Raw genomic sequence first — 21781 nt, 5'->3', positions numbered from 1 at the left:
GATGAGTGACTGCATTGCAGGAACAAGCTGAAAGAAAAAAAAGGATTGTGAAGGGTGGGAGGATGGCAGCAGGCAGGAGGGCAGGCAGGGAAACATACTGATACACAAAAACAAGAAAGAAAAAGGATAAACATGTGCGTTCAAGTGTGCCACTCACTCTCATGTATTTACCCAGTATCTCGAGCCCTTTTAATGGTAGTTTGTTTAGGTTCAGAAATGATACATCATTCTACTTATGGAAACAGACTCCTTGATTCATAAAACTCTGTTAATAAGGTTCTGTCTACATATCTTGTGTGAACTGAGCTACCAGAACAAGTCACAAAGCATGGCATGCTCACAGTAACGATGACCTTGTGATTGAAGAACTCCTTTCCACCACTTTAGAGACAAAAAAGAAGTTATGGGAACATTTTTGAAGTGCCATAAAATTTTGAAGTACCATAAAATGCTTTGAAAGGCTCCATTTTAATTGTAAATACTTATGAAAGTCTAATTTAATGGCTTGTGTCGGGTGAAATAACATATATATAAGAGCAATGGCCTGTAAAATCACATTTACTTGCATGTCCTAAGTATTGGAAAATACTTCTTTTGAGACAGCTTCTTATGTTCTTCAAATGAGTCAATAAACATTGATCATTAAATGCACATTTGCTTTCAGATCCTAGATTTGAAGGTAAGAAACTCTGTTTCTTATTTAATCTTCATATTACCCAGGTTGAGAAATAACAACAATGTTTGTATTCGCTTTAATATTAATTTTAAAATTACATACATATTGGATTTTGCTGGCTTTATTCTAATATTACCAATAAAAATGTAGTCACCTTTCTAGTCTGAAAGAGTTAAAATGCTCAATTTTAAAATTTCAAAAGACTGAGTTTATGAAAATTGGTTAAAGAAAAAAAACAAATTAGAAGTTAATTTCTGCTGCAAGAATAACCATAGCTGCATAATTAAAGACTATTAATGATTTTTTTTTTCAGACGAATTCAAATTATTTATGAAGAGGCTGCCTATGAATTATTTCCTGAACACATCTGCTGTGATGCATTTGTGGACAATGGATTCTAATTTCCAACGCCGCTACGAGCAGCTGGAGAGCAGCATGAAGCAACTCTTCCTCAAGGCCCAGAGAACGGTGCACAAACTCTTCAGCCTCAGCAAGAGGTGCCACAAACAACCCCTCATCCGCATGCCAAGGCAGAGGTGAGTGTCTTGGTTGGAAAAGACAGGTGTCTGCTAAGGAAGGCAGGAGCCTCCACTGAAATGGAAAATGAAAACTCCCTCCCTCTGAATTATTATAATTTTGAAATTAAGGAGCTCTCAGGCAAAGATATGGGAGTAGGAATAACAGTTATGTACTAGGAAAACTGAAAATACAAATGCAATAGTACAAACAAACCAAAAACAAACCACTGTCAGGGTCAGAACAGGCCCTGGCCCCCTGTGGGTCAGGGTGGTGGCACAGTCCCATCCCACGGGGGCTCAGCCCTCCTGCAGTGCCAGCTGTGGTTCTGCTGGAGCAGGGATCCTGCACAAGGGGGGAGTTTTCCTCTGCAGCTCCAGGGCTGCTGGAGATGGGCCTGCTCTTCCTCTGGGAATGCAGTGGGCAAAGGCTGCTGGGGTGTTCTAGGCTCAGTTTGTATCCAGGCAGGAATGCTTGGCTCCTGCCCTGGGCGGAGCATCTCCCAATGGATGATGGAATTTTATCAGCCATGCAGGGACTCTCACTGGCCATGAACAGAAGATAATTAATAATTAATGGCCTATGAACAGAAGAGATCTCCTGGAGGGAGGGTTGGCTGTGGGAGAGATAAAGAAACCTGCCCAATGAACAAAGGATAACTGCCCCACCTCTGACAGATGGGAATAGCATACACTCCCAGCTAAACCTGAGACAGTAAGGAACACTCTATGAAACCCTGAGAAATCCAAACATGGCACTAAAATCTCTTCAAGGTTGTGAATGTGGGAATGGTACAGGCACAGGGTACAGTTCTCAGTTTTGTAGGAGTTGAATAGTTCCAGCTTGCAATAACACTCTGTTCCTGTTTTCCTAAATACACTGGGAAAGGTCAGAATAAATCCTGATTTGTTTGTGACTGTGTAGAATAGGAGGCAACTTAGATGTGACACGAGCACAGATTCATCATCCCATTTGGTTTGCCTCTGTTTTACAGAGCCATGTTTTCCGTGGCACTTGGCCAGGTGTACCAGTGCCAAGGAATTGTGTACAGAATCCTGAATAACTGCTCTGGAGCAGGCACAACTGCTTTAGGAACTTTGCGGGTCATTATACAATGTATACTACACACAATTGATTTTTCGTCTCGTTTGTCAAATATGAATTAGATTGCAAAGGATGCCTGAGGAAAGAAAATAGAAGAGTTTCAGTCCTTCCTAGAAACAGGGAGAGATCCTGAAAGCCAGCTAATCAAATCAACATTAGCATAAAGTGGGTATATTTGATTCCTGGTTGAAAATTGCTCTGTTGAAATTAGTGCAACGACACTATAGTAAATCTGAAATGAATGAGCTTTTAAGGACATTATTCTTCTGAGCACAAGCATTGTGGGATAGTCCAGTGACTCCTGCATTTAGCACGTTTCTCCATTGATTTTAAAGAAATCTAGTTTAGGTTCAGTGTTCCAGAACTGCCAGGGATACTTTACACTCCCCTGCTTTCCACTCTGCTGTTGCAAGCTCAAGCACCATCAATTCCTCTTTGCCTTTCAAAGGCTCTCCCCCTTCTTTCAGGAGGCTGTGCTTGTAGTTTTCATGCTCCCTTTCTTCTACGTATTGTGCTTTGTGCTGTGATTGTTAGTTCAAATCAAAATTTCACTCGTGGGGTCATTTCATGATTAGAAAACATTCTGCCAGGAGAGGTTATATGATCACTGCAGAGCTTCTTTTGTGCTGTGATCTGTTAGTTCAAATCAAAATTTCACTCGTGGGGTCATTTCATGATTAGAAAACATTCTGCCAGGAGAGGTTATATAATCACTGCAGAGCTTCGTATCCTCTCGGGTGTGTCTTGGCCATGACCTGAATGAGCATCCTGCAAAGAGATAATTCACCATGAACGACTTCTGCAGGAGACCAGAGCTTCTTAAAACACAAGAAACAGTCCAGACTCACTTTTCCCCACACCAAAACTGAATATAATGGATTTCAAATAATTTAAAATAATCAGGTCTTCTAAAATAACCTCTGCAGGGCTTTGGAGCAATGTTTGGTTGCCATAGATAATGACATTGATTAAAAATGAAGTGTAACATTCAAAATGAATTCAAAATTCAAAAATTATGTGTAAAGTTACAAGGATTGATCAAAACATAGTTTTCTTGTTATAGAAAGGATTTATTTAAATGTAGAACTTGCAACTTCGCAATTTATTTTTTCATATAAAGATGTGACACTGTGCCAAAAAGATGTGGACAGAAAAGGGCCACAGAGATGATCCCAGAACAGGAAGCTGCCCTATTAGGAAAGGCTGAGAGACTTGTGTTTGCCTGGCTGTGAGAAAAGAAGGCTGAGGAGAGCCCTTATTTCCATGTTCCATATTTAAAGGGGGACACAAAGAAGATGGAGACTGTCTTTTTACAAGGAGTCACATGGAAAAGACCAGAGGAAATGGGTGGAAGGTACTGCTGGGGAGATTCCAAGTGGACACAACAGGAAAATGTTTCACAATGAGAGCAGTCAGTCACTGGAATAACCTCTCCAGGGAAGCAGTGAACTCCCCAGTGCTGGACAATTTTAAGATGCAGCAGGACAGGGTGCTGGGCCATCTTTTCAATGCCATGCTTTTGCCAAAAAATTGGACCAAATGATGCTTGAGATCCCCTCCAACCTGAAGGTATCCCATGATTCTGTCACAGCAAATATTATCAGCAATAAGTCTGCCTGTTCTACAGGAAGTTGCACCAAACTTTCACAGCAGTTTGATTTTGCAGTGTATCTCAAACTCAGAAATACCATCACTTACTTTTGAGTTAATTATGTCTCATTTTAGTGACTACTCTGAATTTTTTTCTTGTCACTACAGAGGGAGATAGGGCGTATGATGTAGTGATGAGCAACAGATGACTCAAATATCAGTGTTGAAGCAGGCTTGGGAATACTTTGCCAGTGGGATACATTTGCTAAAAGAGACAGTTTTTAAAGGTTGGATTCCATCTGACTGTCTGGGAAAACTGCCTTCTGACATCCAGGCTTTTATGGCTGATAAGTAGAGCTTTAAAATAGGAAGTGAGGGGAAAAGGTCAAAATAAACTGGTTTAATGTCCAAGCCCATTTAAAAAAATAATCTGATAGATCAAGATAAAGTATTGGATAAGGGAATATCAGTGGTGAAAAGACCAATAGTGAGGAAGAAAACAGGACCTTGACAGAACAGTTTTCAGATATTCCTCATTATGAGAATATACCTAATCCAGATAAAATACTGAATTTTTGATACCTGCCAACGGGTAAGTGAATGTAGAAAGAATACCTGAGTAATGCCATGGAGAAAAAGGAATCATTGCTCAGGCTGTAACATCAAACATTTCAGCAGACAGCGAGGGGAATAAGAGAACCAAACCCCAGTACAATTTTTTTTCTGTTCAAGAGAAGATAGAAATAAAAGCAGAAAAAACATCTTTGTGATCTTTGAGGTCCCTTCCAGCCTAAGCCAGTCTATGACTCTGTGGGCCATGCACAGTCTAGGCTTCAAACAAACAAGAAGGGGAATTGGAACAAAATATCATTTTTTCCAGGGCTTTCTGAACAACTCCTTCAGGTTAGTGTTTGGGCTCTGCTACTGGGTGAATTTTATTTTGGAAAGAGAAATTAGATGGAGTTAATGAAGATATAAATACTATTTTTAATATTTTGGGCAGGTGTCCTCTCAGATACAGATTAAAGAGGCAAGGCTTCAACTTTTAATAAAGGTCATGATGTTGGAAGTGAGTAAAATCAGCTCTGCTAATGTTTAATTTTACACCGAACTTTACTAATCAATAGAATATATGTATAAAGGATTTTTAAAGTGATATCTCAAGAGTGAGGGTTGTTTTTTCATGAAACTGGGAGGTATGTCCTCAAAGTTTAATGTAATTCATGAAAACTTTCTCTGAGACTGGAGTTTTATAGGGATTTATCTCTGCAGTCTGCCAGAAATCATTTGGTCACGCCTGAAGGAGCTCCTGCATACGGTCAAGGTTATCATTAATTACTGAAAAAAAATCATCTCTTTTCTCTGGCTACAAAATTTCTTTCCTGAACATGAAACAAATTGTTGCCTGATTGTTTTAAATGGGCCTTAATTAATGAGTTACACAGAATTGCTTGCAATTTCTTTCATATTTCCTGGAGACCAAGCCACTTAGTAATCATAATACTAAATTACATTAATATTTTAATTTTCTAATCCTGAAACCAAAATACCATTGAATCCTCTCCTAACATCATTATTCACAGCAAAAAAAAAAAAGACTCAATCAACTTGCAGGTTAAAGAAACTAAATTTCTATGTATCCTTTTTGGACACAGTTTATATTCTTCAGCTAGAATAAAGTACAGATAGTTTTCTCTCAGTTTGCACTTGGGGTCAGAACAATTTACTGGAGCACTTTGTGTACAGTGGGGGTGGGCCCAGGATTGCAACTTTTATTTTATACTGTTCACTGCAAATCTTTTCAAGTTCCAGATGTTCTGCCCAGCTTTTAAGCTTGCTTTCATTAACATGAAACAGACGTTTGGTCCTTTTCCTGAAAGTCAGATCATGCCAAGGTACATCAAACACCCTTAGATTTCCATTGTGGCACTGCTGAGTGTAACTTTTAAAATTCACCTCAATTAATCAATCAGTCTGTAATCAGTGGAGTATTTACTGGTTTTCTGAGTTCAGCAAAAAAATACCAACTAAAATTCAAAGCCAACAGGGTGCAGAGAAATTTCTGTGTTGGTAATCTGCTCCCATGTTGTGTATAAAGGATGGGCTAATAAAACATTCTATTTCAAGAGATAAAGAGAAAAACAGGATTAAAAAACAATGCACTCCAAAAAAGAAATATGTTCTGCAGAGTAATACTACCAGCTGAGCTCCTGCCTGCATGAATTTGAGTCTCTGCTGCTTCAAGAGGCTGAGAGGATTATTTCCAGTGTGTTCTCATTGCATTGACACATCAGCCTTAAAAACAAGGAGTATTCCTGTGTTCTCTTGGGCAGAGTCCACTGCATGCAGCAGTTGTTATCCTACCTGATGGCTAGCTCCTGCTGCAGCCTTTGTGCAGGAATGTGGCTGGGAGATGGCACAGAACATTTTGCTTTGCAGGAATCAGCAGGAGGTGTAAAATACAGATGGGAGGGCGGTTGAACAGCACAAGGAGCACAGAACATTTGGTTTGCAGCAATCAAGCTGAGGTGTAAAACACGTGTGTGCCCTGAGTTCATCTGGTGCATTTCTGGATTAGGACCATGAGCTGTGAGGAGCAGTGGTTAATCTTTGGAGGGGATTTGTAGCCACATTTCTCTTCAAAGAGAAAAGCGAGACACAACTTCCCAAGAACATTTCTGGTTTTCACATTCTATGAAATGAACAGAAAGGAAAACAATTCTTACCTCATTTGCTGTGCCTGTGTTTGTGCCAAAGTAGAATGCAATATGGAGATTGTTCACCCAAAGTGATGGTGTTTTGTTTCCTTGACCCATCAGGGCCAGGTGTGTGTGTGTCGGGACTGTCAGTGACAGTCACAAGAGGTTGTGGAGTGCAGTTGTGTGCAGAGCTGAGTGCTTGGCAGATTCAGTTTAGATACAATGTAATATAGTGTAATATAATATAGAATAATATAGTATAATAGAGTAATTAATTAGCCTTCTTATATCAATGGAGTCCTCCTCACCATTCCTCTCCGTCAGGAGCAAAAATATCACTGATAGGGATTTGTTGTGTAGTGCATCCACCCTCAGAAAAGGACTAAACTGGTCATTTAGTCCAAGCTCTAGGTTCCAGCAGCATCTTCCTCAAATGAGGTCAGAAAGTGATGTCCCACTCACTGGGTGAGAGCAACTTTCCCCACAGGCTTAGGCTGAGCCTGCTGGCTCACACCCCCACTGGAGGGTGACATCTGTGAGCCATCTCTCACTGTATCATCACCTTCAGGCTGAACCTTTTCGTTTGAACCTTTTCATTTGTCAGAGAAAAAAATAAGTGGAGGGAATTAGTAAATATCAATTGTACTGCACAGGGCCACTGCAGCTCTGATAGGGCCAGGGGAGGAGGTGAAGCAGCAAGCAAAGGTGTGGTTATACAGTTGTCACTGTGTTCTGGGGAGAGAAAATGGGATTTCTTTCTGTTTTGGTGGACACAGCAGTAAGGCTTAATTTCAAATGCAATGACTGTGCTGAGAAACTGAAAATCCCAGGAACAGAAGAGCTGATTCTACCCTTGAGTTGATGTCAGTGAAACCCCTGGTGTGAACCAGAGCTAGGGGTGTATTGGCACTCACATCCACCCAAGTTATGGAACCAAAGGGAGAGGACTGGAATCTCTGTGATTGAGAGCACTAAAATAAATATTAACTGTCTGAGTGGAGAAGGAGAATCTTCCCTTTCCCAAATACTTTTCAAGAAGAAAAGCAATGCTTTTGTCTGATTTGCTTTAATCTCCAACCACTAGTGAAAGAGATGGAAGAGAGGGGAAGCTTTCATTTCTTCCTTCAGAAGTACCAGTTTATAACTTGGTTTCATTCCTTTTGTGTCATTCAAATGGGTTCCTTCACTAATCATCCTTTTAAGTGAGTACACTCAGTACAGGACATTATTGTACGTATGAACCTTATCTGTATGCACTTTAAATAATTTCATAATGAAAAAGCATCACTTAAGGTCTAATTTAATCAGCACCATCTGTGATTTAATAAAGATATAAACAAAAATATTAAAAGGAGAGAGGTAATGTAAATACAGTAATAAGTCAGTGGGAAAAAAATTGCATCTTCCTTGCATAATAACTAAATGGAAACCTGGTGCAATAAGCTGCAAATGAAGATTATCAGCATCTCAAGTAAATAAGAATTTCAATCTTAGAACACCAAGGTATGGCATGTGCACACAAAAGCATGGAACTTTGAATAGAATGTTAGTATTTGAATTTTTGCAAAGACTGGATGCTTAATATAACTATATAGTTTAAAATGAAGGTGATAATTATATCAATAGTTCAGACACTTTTTAAAAGGATCTTATTCTGGTAACAGAAATTGAAGACAAATACAGATGAAACTTCTTAATAACTTAAAAAAATATTTTAACATATTAACTCCCCTATTTCTGGAAGGAAAGTCATTCTTGGCAGCCTTATGCTTGCAGCATGTCCTTATCCCCATGAAAGTGATTTTTTTAAAGAAGCTAATGTAGACTTAGAAGGAGTTCATCACTAGAGGCAGTGAATAGCTACATCAAACAGAAGAGTTTCAGAAAGAATTCTGCTTTTTAAGATCAGAATTTTTTCTGGATTTTCTCACAGAATGTACCACAGGCAGCTATGAAAGAAGGAAGACCCATTATTTGCATTTTCTTGTTTTTCTATAGTTTTTGAATTTCACTAAGCAAAATATTCACATGCCCTAGAAGCCCAACAAGGTCTGAATACTCTAAAAACACTTCAGAGAAGGGGATTTGTGTCTTGGTCTTCTCTTCAGTCCATAGGCAGAAAAACAGATTTAAAAGAGAAGACTTTTTTTACAGCATCTGTAAACACAGTCCGTCAGAACACTGAGGCCTGGAAACCTGTTTCCTTCAGAGCTCTCCAGAATGAAATACATAATAAATAAAGGGGATAGTGCAGGTTAATCCAATTCCCTCAGGATATAATGCAGGATTAGTTCCTTACATCCCAAAGTTGTTTATCAGCTACTTTAGATTGCTTTGCTATAAGTGTAATTGATTCATGGGCACAACATTACTAAGGAATAAAAAATTCCACCAAGGAAGCCACAGAGTTCAAGATATGAAAGTTTCTCCCTGTATCATGCAGAGACTTTCTTCTTAAAGAGCATTTGTGGCACTGGATGTAAGGGGAAAAAATCTAATTATCCATCACTTAACAGGCTGCTGGAATGAAGGTGAGCAGTGAGTCTAGAGGAAAATGATGTTTTAGAAGGGCAGTGTAAGACAGCAAAAGCTCCTCAGGATGGGCTGGGTCTTACATAAATGATTCTTCTGAACATGAGGTGCTAAATAAACAGTATTTTGTCTGCTTTCAGAACATCTTCTTTAATAGAGGACAAGAATCACAGAGATGTTTCTAAACAAAAGTAGTTCCAAGAAAGATGTGTCATCATTATTAGTGTATTTTAAAAAAAGAAAATAAGAAAATATTTTTATCTGCTCCAATTAAGATATTTCATTTGGGAGTCAAAAATGGATTTACAAATTTTAATGTAAAGGAATGCCTGTCCAGTGGAAATTTAGATTGGATGTGATACACCAAGTGCACATCTGAAAGTCACATGCCACAGACAAGGAAGGTGATAAGATGAAAGTGTGAGAGATAAAACGAAGGTCAGCTTGATAGTGGCTGCTTTACTAACCCGAATACTAAGCCTGCATCTGTTCTCAAAGGAAATAAAATGATCTGCTTCGAGGTGATACCTTTAATTGGATTGGGGATTAGAGTTATTTAGAACTAACGTGACATACATAAAAATATGATCTGCAGCCCTGCAAATAATAGGTGTGATAACAAGGAGAAGCAGAGATAAACTCTTGTGTACAGATGTGTTTCCACATGTGGTTTAGGAGCTGTATATACACAGGACACCTGTCCTTGGAACACCTTTCCTCTCAAGGAGATCTGGGGTTCTAGTGGAGCAGCATTTTATTGCACATTCATAGAAGCTGTTCTTGACCACCTGCTACCCATGAACATTTTCCCAACTGCTCCTCAGCTCCACTTTTGGTATTTTTGATGAATAGCAACATTAGAATGAAGTAATTTCATGTCAGATAGTGAAACGAATAGAGAGTTTATATTAATGTCACAGGGCAGGAATATTCCTGCTTTGGAAACCATATGTGCAATATGTGAAATGAAATCACATTTCCACACCAATGTTTTGTCCTTTTCAATTACAAACAACTTATCAGTGCTACTGTCCCCTAAAAGCAGCATTTTGGCAATCATAGTTTACATTTTGTCATGGGATGTTAAAAGAAAGAAAAACATCTTAGTAAGATTCATCTGACATGAAAGGTGTTCCACCAATGCAGGAAGATATATGGTTTAATGATATTGAAGATATGATATCGATTTAATATTGCAGGGTGTTGAGTTATACCTTGTTCTGAGACTTGCAATACTAAAATATGATTGCTGAATCACTGACCACATGGCAAACAGCCTATACTCTAAAAGGACATAACAGATGTGACTTGTATTGCTCACACATTATCTGTGACTGCTGGATACTCAGACAACATTTCAGAGGAGTCACTATTTAGAAGTGCAACAGCAGAATGTGACTCAAGGGAATCATCTGTTCAAGGAGAGTGAGTTTCTTGTGGGCTCACTTCCGTGAGTGACAGGGTGGGAAGAACAGAAATCACATACTCTGCTGGAACATGAATTTCCTCTATACAGTCCAGTTCTGAGAAAGTGGAAAGCTGGGCTCAGTGTCCTTTTCTCCCTCATGAAACAGTTTCTAGAGTGTTAATTTATTTCAGATCTGCTGACACTAATTTGCTACCACTTCAAAATGCCTTTGTCCCTTCCATCTAACAAACCATCTCTTTGTTTCTAACCCAAAGGTCCAAACTTACTTTTTTTCCCCCCAGGCAAATTTTGTAATTCAATTGATCCAACCAACCTGAAAATTAAAAAAAAAAAAAATAAAAACAAGATGCTTAAAATAACATTTTATTTTTATAGACATGTGGTGTTAAAAAAATAAAGAAAAACATGGGTTAAGAAAAAGCTGCTAAAGAATTTCAGCTATAAAGTATTCAGCACATTTAATACCCAGTGTAGATGCACAGTACTGAAGATCTTGCTTTTGGCCTTTTGGCTTTTACTGTGACCAAACTGCTGTAAAGGACTTTTCCTCAGGCCAGATTTAAAGACATCTTAATCACCTATCCACATGAATCACTTGCAGAGACAGCATCAGAGCCAGCACTGCAATGACTCACAAGGCTTGGAAAAGTCCACACTTAAAAATAATTACTTGACGCGTGGATAGATCCTGGCACACATTTCTGGGCTTGGCAGCTCCTGTTTGCCCCTGGCCTGGTGACCATCTGTGTTTGCAGCCATGACATGTGACATGGTGGCCGTGAGACACTCTGGACAGCACCCACCACCTGCAGCATCATGTACTCTGCAAGTGCAGCTGGAGGTCAGGGAAGGACACCAGAGGGAGATGTTGGAGCTTGGAGCGCCCTGGGCTTCAGCTGAAACTGGGAAACTACAAGAGGAAATAGTGGTGAATGCTCAAGTTTAAGAGGGTTTAGATGGACTTTTGGGAAGGAATTGTTCCTTGTCAGGGAGGGCAGGCCCTGGCACAGGGTGCCCAGAGAAGCTGTGGCTGCCCCAGGATCCCTGGAAGTGTCCAAGGCCAGGTTGGACAGGGCTTGGAGCAACCTGGGGCAGTGGGAGGTGTCCCTGCCCATGGCAGGGGTGGCGCTGGATAAAGTTTACAGTACCTTCCAGTCCAAACCATTCCATGAGTTTATGAAAAGATTTATGCAAAGTTTCATTCGACTGTTTCCTACTAGGCTGTTTTTCCATTTGTAACACAAAGAAAGAAATAACTCATATACGTCAGCTTCATAATTATCAAAACCTAATAACTCTTTCTTATTTACAATCTATTATGTCTTCTATAAATTGGAATTTTGTTAATTTTTTGAGCAATACATTCTCTTTATTCTCTCATACAATCTAGATAAGAGCAAAATAAATGGATAGAGAGAAGCTGAAGGGTAAAGTGTAGCGAAACATTCGATTTTTCTGAAGTTGAGCTGTTAGATAAGAATTCAGTTTGTGCATAATTACTACAGATACTTTCAACTGTAGTTTATGAACAAAAATATTAGAAGAAAATATATACAAGAAGAGGGGGTTTTTTTTAGACACATAAAGAAGCCTCTGAAAAAATTAAAATTGAAATTAAGAATTCATTACTGGTGTCTCATGTATGTAGCTATATCCCGATTGGCAAAGACTTCCTGCCTTCCCCTGTTTTGGAAGGAATTTATCCCCCCAGAGAGGAGCCAGGCAGACAGCCCAGGAGCATCCAGCCCTCTGTGCTCCTGGAGGGGCAGAAATCAGCAGCAGGTCCAGGCTTGCACTGCCTTGCCAACAAATGTCACCTTTCCCTGGGAAGGATCCCAGCTGGAGGGGTGAAAGGAAGTCCGTGATAAACAACAAACCCAGTGTTGTTTTATTCTCTGGGGAGTCACTATTTAGAAGTGCAACAGCAGAATGTGACTCAAGGGAATCAAACAAACCCAGTGTTGTTTTATTCTGTGCTGGCTGTGCTGTGACATGTGCTGTGTGCACAGGTGTCACTCAGGGAAAAGCTTTGCTCTTGAGGGGTTCACCTCATGTTCTGTGTTGCCAGAACATTTATGTCCCTGACAGGTTTCTTTACAAAGTCAGTGTAGCCCCTCGGTGCACCCAGAGATCCTGACAAACAGGAATTCTTCACCCTGGGTTGTTTGGGTGGGAAAGGACCTAAAGCTCATCCAGTTCCATGCCCTGCCATGGGAAGAGGATGCCTTCTACCAGACCAGGCTGCTCCAAGCACTTCCCAGCTCCATCCTCCCTGTACTTTGTTATTGTACAAAAGCCACAGACCTACACTGATGCAAATTTCCCATATTTTTATCCTTTTGGAGAAGTGCCACGAATATACTTCAGAAAAAAACATAAAGCACTGTGTTATCAGTAATATTCTTTTTAAAAAACTCTGAATTTTAGAGTCATTTTTAGGCAGGAAACAGAAAAGCTTCAGGCTGAGAGGATGCAGATGAATTTTATTGCACCAAAAAGTGGAGGAAATCAGGGCCTTAAACAACTTTTGAGATGAAAATGAGATTGCCTTGCTATCAAGTTTCCTGCCTCCACATTACATCCTGACCAGTGTTTTGGAATTAAAAAGTTGTCTCCTTATCCTACATCTGCACAATCACCAATGACAAAGAGAAATCAAATGTCCAAGAAATCTGAGTCCCATGGCTTCAACCGTGCAGGAGATGGCAGGAAGGGGTTTTTTTCCCCACAGGGCATCAGAATTCATAGGAGGAACTCATGGAAATCACATCCTGAGATCCCATGTGATCTATCCCAGGCAGGCAATGCTGACTCAGAACATATAGTTTGTTTACCCCTTATTTTGGACTCTGGGACACATTAATGAGATACAATCAGTTCAATAGTTAAAAATGGATAAGCACAGACCATTACAAAATTCTCCTCGAGCAGCAGATGACACAGCACAGCTGCAGAAGGCATTAATTCCAATTAATTTGTAAGGAATTTATCCCAGTCAGAATATTATCACACTTCTAGAAACTGATCTTTGAAATGATAGGTGATAGTGAGTATAAAATAAAGGACTTACCTATTGCAAGGAGCAGAACTAATGGCCCTTCAGACAAAAGGGGACACTTGCTAATTTTCTAACATAGTTATTTTGGATTATCTTTAGTAACTGACTTATCTCAACTGTTGAGGTATTAAAATAAGAAGATGACCCAAACCAAACTAAAGCCTTCTCTGAATTCTACCCAGAATCACCTTCTCTTTTCAATGAATCTATTTTGCTTAAATCTCAAGAAAGTATAAATATAATTACAACCTTTACAGAAAGGCAAGCTTCTTTTTCCAGTTGTGAAGCTGGAAGCCACCATATTTACCACAAAAATCTCTGAATTCTACCCAGAATCACCTTCTCTTTTCAATGAATCTATTTTGCTTAAATCTCAAGAAAGTATAAATATAATTACAACCTTTACAGAAAGGCAAGCTTTTTTTTCCAGTTGTGAAGCTGCCACCATATTTACCACAAAAAATTATTTTCTCCACGTTTTTGTTATAAAAATCACGAAGTTTAAAATTTTTTTTGTTATTTTCCTATGTGGCTTTTTAGTAATTTGAATTCTTAGATAATTAGTTCCTGCCTGTATGACAGGAAAAACTTCAACATGCCTTAAACCTCTCCTGTTACATAAAAGTTTAGCAAACATCAGCATTTGTTGGATTAATTGAAATTAATGTATGTCTTTGTGTTAAAAAAGAAATTTGGAATGAATTTAACTTTTTGAAAGGCATTTCCTTTTAAAAAGCAATTAGAAATCTCTATCAACATGGGTTAGACTTTGTTATATTTAATTATATTTCCATTCCTTATTTTAAACAGTGATATTTCCAACAGGATCTGATACTAGGATAATTTCCTTAAACTTTTATTAATTTATTATGGGATTTTTTAAATCTTCCAAATTTAAGACACTGCTTGTTGATAGTTTAGATGAAATCCCAAACAATTCTTTAATTGGCCTTAGAAGAGCCCAAAGGCACTCTGTCCTTGAAACTGTGCATATATTTTTCCGCAGATTTTTGAACAAAGCTGCCTTAATTTTGGAAAAAATTAGGAACAATAACTGATGATTTTTTTAATGTAAGTTGATAGCTTACCATCTGTGTAGATTGCTTCATCAGTGCATTATCTGCAGCAAGCACTACTGGGTTGGATCATTCCTGGAGTGATGGCTGAGACAGAGTATAAATATAAACCAGACAGTTGGCAAATGTGTCCAAGATGGGAGCAAGGCACTGGGAAATGGAAAGCTGAGCTGCTGACGGGGCTGGCCCAGCCTTCCTTGACAAAACTTCAGTTAAATAAGCTCTGAGCAGAGACCAATGTAGCAAATCCCAGGCCAGCATGCAGACTTTCTGTTTCATCAGTTTAGCCCTCGATACCTCACAAAACCCTTGAGCAGCAGTTTCTGTCTTGCTGAGTCCAGCCCATGGTTTAATGAGTCTTGCCACTGGTATTGGTTGTTGGACATTAAGTGATTTTTTATTTCTTCTGCTGACCATCTGCTGCATATTCCAACTTACTCCTCTATGTATATCCACATTTGGGTATAAAATCAACTGTGTGGGAGAGAAAACATTTTATTTGTGGATTAAGAGATGAGCAAAAGTCCATAAAAGCCAGAATGCTCAGCTTGAAATGACAGAAGCAGAGAAACAGGTTTCCAGCCATGAATATTTAAAAGGAAGTCTATACAGAATTTCTGCATCTGGGTTTCCAAGTGTTGCTGCAACTTAGGGTTGGATTAACTTCAAAGACAAAAATAGACCCTCTGTCTGCGAAAAGCAGAATTTCTCTGCACTGAATAGAGATTAGTGTCCTGACACAGAGCAGTGAAGCTTTATAAAGAGGGTTTCTACACGAGGCACCTGTGAATCTTGGCTAATAATGACTCCAGAGCCTGTCTCTTCTTTTTTAGCTGAATAGCAGACAGACATCTGGTTATAGAGCTCTATAGACAAATTCAGATGAATGGTGCCATGCATTTGTGAAATCCATGACATTGCAAGGCTCACAATCTATGGGATCACACATCTCAACCGAACTTTCAAATTTGTTTCACAAAAAACTTATTTAATCTATTTCACCTTTGAAGTTTGCAAGAACATTCACTATGTTCTTGTTACCCTGTGTATTGCTGTCACATTCATATTTTTTGAAAAATCCCTTCACCCAGGATTTTTCTCCTGGGAAGCTGAGAAGCCTCAGAGAAAAAGGAAAACAATATTCTCTCATTGCTTTTCCTGAGTTTTGCTGCTTTGGAATGTGGTTGGAGATTGTTTATCCAACAGGTGATTCTTTCATTGGTTTCTGCTGTGAATTGTTTTGACTTAATGGCCAATCAGTACCAAGCTGTGTCGGGGCTCTGGAGAGAGTCATGAGTTTCATTATTATCTTTTCAGCATTCTGTAAGCATCCTTTCTGTATTTTTTAGTATAGTACAGTTTAGTATTCTTTAATATAATGTAGTATCATAAAATAATAAATTAGCCTTCTGAGAACATGGAGTCAGATTCAACATTCCTTCCTGCCACAAAGGCACCCTGCAAATACAATATATGAGAGTGATAGTGAAATGGAACTGACATCCTGTGTCTATGAAATTCACAAAATTTGTATGCAATTCCTGGTTTAAATATCCATCCTCAGGAATTTTATAAAACTGCCCTGACTCATATTTTCTGCTTTTACTCTCTGGCAAACTTTATTGTAGGGGGGTACATCACAGATTGATCCCTCTGAGTGACAGAATTTGCCACACCTTGGAATAAAATGCTGGTTCCCATAATTTCCAAGGGTCTGATCTGAGGTGTTGCCTTGATGATTGATGAGTAACAAGATAAAAACCAGAAACCAGTTGTTTCCTCTCTTCCCGACCTTGTCATATAGAACCCTGGAATCATGGACTGGTTTGGGATGGAAGGAAGCTTAAAGCCCATCCAGTGCCACCCCTGCCATGGGCAGGGACACCTTCCACAATCCCAGATTGCTCCAAGCCCTGTCCAACCTGGCCATGGTCACTTCCAGGGATCCAGGGGCAGCCACAGCTTCGCTGGGCACCCTGTACCAGGGCCTCCTCAGCCTCACAGGGAAGAATTTTTTCCTAATGTCTAATTTAATTAATATCCTTTTTTTTTTTTCCTTAAGATCTAAATTCAGTTGCTTTCTCACCATTCCAATCCAACCATCCCATCAATGCTTTCAGCTCCAGGAAAGAAGTGAGCAGTTCTAAGTATCACTTATTTTCACTCTTAGGTCTGCAAGCTCCCACAGGCCCTAAGAAGAATTGAATGTCTTTATTGGCAATATCAGTCTAGCATGAATTCATGCTTGTGAACCCCAAACGATCTCATCTCTTGTAGCCATTATGATGTGGGTTTGCCATTTGTGCTCAGTAGCCTCATGAATAGTACAGATCCGAAATCAGTTCAAATAATCTATAAAGAAATAGAACTATTGAACTACTTTTGGGTTTTTCTTAAGTGTTTAACGTGTTATATTCAGGTCTGGAGGCTGTCACAGTGCTGAGGTTTCATTTGCTCACCTGGAGCTTTTGGCTGCTCTGCATATGTTGTTGACATCAGAAGGTGCTGAATTACCATTTCCACTGGAGGAAAGGAAAAGATTGAGTGCTTAATTTCTTGAGAAGATAGCTTTTAAAATGCAGTTAGGGTGTGCAACTGCCAGTACTAAGGCACCTGAATGGCAGCAACACTTTGCATACCTTTAAGCTGTAAAGTAAAACTGAGTGTGATTAATGGGATGGCTTTGCACATAACAGCACAGCTGGGGATTATGTTATTTTATATTCATCTTCCAAACTCCCATAAAAGTGGATTATTGTAGCATAGCACTTGTGAATAGCTACATGATGACTGGAGTCTTAACAGCTCCCGTGTTCTTACAAAAGGAAATGTACTGCCTAGAAGCTCAGTCCTCCTCTGTGGAATTCACCCTTCAAGGAGGATGAGGAATAAAAAAAAAGCTGGAAGGCTGGTTGGGGGACACTGGGGTCATGATTAAAATATTGGAAGAGGTGTAAATGCGTGGCTGAGCATTTGCTGAGCTCCTGTGGCCCAGGGCTGAGGGGCTCGGCTGGGGCTGGGCACAGGAGACCTGAGCACTAGAGTTACAGCTGTCACTGTTCCCCAAGCCACAAAGCCATGGTGAGAGTGGGAAAAAGGTTTTTGAGCCTAAAGATTTGCCCCAGAGCATCCTCGTAGTGCATCCATGTTGGGAGCTGTACACAAGAATCTAAATGACCTGAGCAGCAAGAGAGAGGTTAGAGGTACAGAAGTTATAGAGATACAGAGGAGAAATATATTAATAGAGCTATGAACAGCTCTGCATAAAAGGGTATTTGACTTATGGTTCTCATTGCCCACTAATTACAAGATAAAAATTTGCAGCCATCTAAACTCTGCTGAAACCCAGCTGGAATTGGAATTGCTGCCATGTGTCATGTGAAAACCCTATCACAAAGGAAGATTTTTTAATGGGCTGTTGGCATCAGCTGGAAGATGCCCACTGATCTCCTGGCATAAGAATCAGGGTTCTCCTTTATGGTCACTCTCTCAATTAAAATGCTTTTTTATTAAAAATCAATTTTTCCTTGATTCATAGTCTTTGATTCTATTACTTGTGAGCAGTTGAGTCACAAGAAGAGAAATTTCTTATCGCTTAAGTTTTTCGCCATTCCTTTTTGCTGTTATTTGTGAGACAATATAAATGTATCAGTAATTAAATATCAATACTTTAATGTCAATAATTTTAACTGTATCTATATCTAAAAGGATTCAGGTTGATTTTGCAGTAGGAGTTGTATTGATTTGCAGAAAATATTTCTCTCAGTCTGGCAGATATCAAAGAGATACAGTACAAAGAATATTAACCATAAATAATTTAAAAATTTCTAAAGTTTCTTTTCATAAATAGAATTTAATGAGTAGGATTCTAGCTATTAAAAAAATTACTTTTAATAGAAGAATAATACTCATTAATTCCACTTTTCTGTACTCTGTGCTCTTCAGAATGTATGTTAAGGACCAGACCAGCTGCTGACATGGTCTCAGTACCAACTTTCCTGTAATAATATTTATTTTGTCATGGATGTGTTACCTTTTTAGTGAACGAATAAGAGAAAATATTAACTGTATTTTAACCACCCCCCCTCCCCAATTTTTTGTGGAAAATCTCCCTTTTTTCATCTGTTTATTTGTAAGCATATGGTATTGCACACATTTACAAGGCAATGATGGTGTACTTAACTAAAGCTAAACACTGAACTATTTTCCATACATTACTGCAGTGCCATTTCTGTGCTCCTTAAGTTCTTAAAAGGATAGATCCCACGAGGAGGAGCATAAATTTAATAATGAGTACTTAGCAGGTCAGCAAGAAATGAATAATAGCAGGTGACATTGCTTTGCCTCAATACAAGTAGGAATAATGCAAATATACCAACCTTAGCAAAATCCTTTGAATGATAAATAATTTAAATGCATATTAACATAATGTGGTCTATGGTTAAAACATATTCTGATTCTTTATGCTTTTAAAAATATGTTGGAATAATAGTTGGAGGTTTTTTCAGGAATCTTTGTTTTAAAAAAAATAATTTAAAAATCCCCAAAAAAGGCTCCTTTGGGGTCCCAAATGAGAGCACTTAAATGGCAGTGAGATTATTGGAAGTCTCAGAACCAGAAACCAAATTATGAGGGTTTATCTTCAGTGAGTATCTCCTCTGTACCTACACATTTAACAACTCTCTGTTGATATATGACGACATTCTTTCCTAAAATTCCCTCAGTTTCAAATAATTTATGAACATCTATTTGCTGTTTTATCCATTTGCTTTAAGATATCTCTTAATTATCAGCACCATTCTCATGGATGGATTCTCTCAGACTATCTTTTCCAGCTTTTGAAGAACACCAAGGAGGTGTGAGTTTGACAAGCAATTATGTGTAGATTTAAGAGTAAACAGAAAGAGCAAATTTATCTCCACACGAGTCCAGAGTAATTGGAACAGTGCTACAGCAAAACTGCTCATCTCTACAAATTCCTGGATATTGAAAGGAGGGATCCATCAAAATCAGACACATAAGCAGTTAATAGGAAATGCAAAAGACCACTTGAATAAGCTTAAAAACAAGTTTAAAAAACCATCACATCCAAGAAAATAAAGTGTAAGTTTGAACCAACAGATGAAACTGACAAAGTGCCTCACAAAGAAGATAATGTAGGAGCGGAATCTTAAACATCTTTTTCTTTAATATTTGTATTAAATGGCCATCAGAGTAGGGTTTGGCAAGTCAAATATATGAGAATCATTTTGCCTATCTATAGTAAGTTCTCCAAAGTAACAAACAGAAGATCCCCCCACTATATACCTAGTGATCTTGTGGAAACTTGCAAATTTAGCAACAGATGGCAGGAAATGGAATTTGCTGTCTTATCAGGACAATAAAGCTGAAAACAGTTGGGTTAAACTTGTTACAAAGGGAAAAAAATCTAGCAAAAGAAAATAGGACAGACACTCTAGTTCACATTTATAGATTCTGTTAAGGACAATCTGTTTTTAATTGGAGAGGGCTCCCTGAGCCTGAAAATGTAGTGCCTAAGAAAGTATTTGCAAGTTATTGTCATGCAGAACATGAGTGCTGCTCATGCACTAAATTAAATTCACTGCTCAGTGACTCCACTCCTGTAGCAGCAAACCAGGAGAATCATGAGTGGTGTCTGGAACAGCATCTCCACCAATCCCTTACCTTGTAGTGGGAAAGGAAAGGAAAGGAAAGGATGTAATGGAGTGCTAGTTCTGAGTTCACTATGATGTGACCTCATGTGGCCCTTAGAAGGAGCTTTGCTTCTCTTTGTCCTTGGCATGGTGGCCTCCGTGGGCAGAAAGTCTCATCCATGAATCAGTTCTGAGAAAGATCTCTGCTCAAGGAGGAAAAGAATTGCAGCTACGTCCATGGTGATTCAGCCACTGGCAAAAGAAGGAAAAGTCGTGTTTTATCCATTGCCATCTATCTGATGTGGGGACAACATGCTGCTCCCACCCTCCTCCCAAATAAGAGAGCTGCTCCCTAACTGCTCTGGGTCTGGCACTAGAATAAGGCAATTCCCAGAACAATGGTTATTATGTATTTTCCTCAATATTTGCTGAGTTTGCCTAGAAAAAAGTTTGTAGACCATTTTTCATGTATTAATGATGAATGTCCCTATGATATTTAGAGGAAAACCTGGTCAGTATTATGTGCAAGGTGTTCATAATTAGGTGTTTGTTTATGGAAGACATTGCCCCTCTGTGCTCCAAAGAGATTGCATATAAAGAAAAATAAATAAATGAATATTTTTAAAAAACAAAACAAACAATCCCCCCAACCAGAAATAAAAATTAATCAAGAAGAAAATTTAAAAAAAACCCCAAAAACTTTACAATATTAAAATAAACACATTTTTACTGCAGAATAGGGTGAGAATTGAGAAAGGTTATTCTTCTTTTGGCTGCCACAATGCTAAAGCCAGGTTTCTGCAGCAGGCTTCTGCACTTTTGCTCATCTCCTCTTCACTTTGTGTCCATTTTGTCTGAAGTTCAGTGGTTCTGTCTCTTACCTGAAGTCCCTGACTCCAAGTCATGATTCATGCTTTAGGAAAGGCCACAGGAATTATCTCTGTGGGGTCTCCTGGCAGAATTGCTGCTCCCCTCCTTCTGTTCCTGTACGTGAGGACTGGGCCTGACTTCAGCATTACCTGGAGGATCAACACCCAGATTTGGGGGTGGGGGATTATGCCTTGGCACTACAGATGTTGTTTTGCCCTCCATCTAATGAGTTCATGTTTGTGTTTTACATGCTAAACAGCATTACCTGAAAACACACTCTGGTTTTTCATGGTGCAAACCGTAGATAATGAAAATATAAACTATATTAAAGAGGTCAAAGTTTAAAAGGTCTGTGGAACAACATCAACAACCATGCTCAACTTCAGCAGAATATTTTAAGTAGAAGAATCAATCAAATTGCAGATCAGTAGGGAAAAAATTACTCCCTTGGCAAGACAATGAGGCTTTCTCCCACAGCAACCCTATCTTCCTCTTTATAATGGCTATTTTTACCCTAATATCATCCTCAACTAGAAGATGGGAAATCACTGAGATCCTCTACCTGCAGGATTTAGTA

The 21781-nt window shown here is 38.9% G+C and overlaps 1 protein-coding gene across 2 annotated transcripts in view; it reads left to right on the top strand.

The window, feature by feature from the left end:
• Nucleotides 1-21781, top strand: part of LOC120512253 (BMP/retinoic acid-inducible neural-specific protein 3) — a 197632-nt gene that overhangs the window by 162057 nt on the left and 13794 nt on the right. For both annotated transcript variants that reach the window (XM_039730325.1, XM_039730326.1), the window contains exon 7: nt 990-1212. In XM_039730325.1, the coding sequence (XP_039586259.1) occupies nt 990-1212 (223 nt within the window). The remainder of the gene's footprint in view (nt 1-989; nt 1213-21781) is intronic.

This window comes from Passer montanus, unplaced genomic scaffold (genome assembly GCF_014805655.1).
Source record: "Passer montanus isolate IOZ18808 unplaced genomic scaffold, ASM1480565v1 scaffold71, whole genome shotgun sequence".
In the NCBI taxonomy this organism is placed as follows: domain Eukaryota; kingdom Metazoa; phylum Chordata; class Aves; order Passeriformes; family Passeridae; genus Passer; species Passer montanus.
The sequence above is the reverse complement of the archived record's forward strand: the minus strand, read 5'-3'. Positions and strand labels throughout refer to the sequence as shown.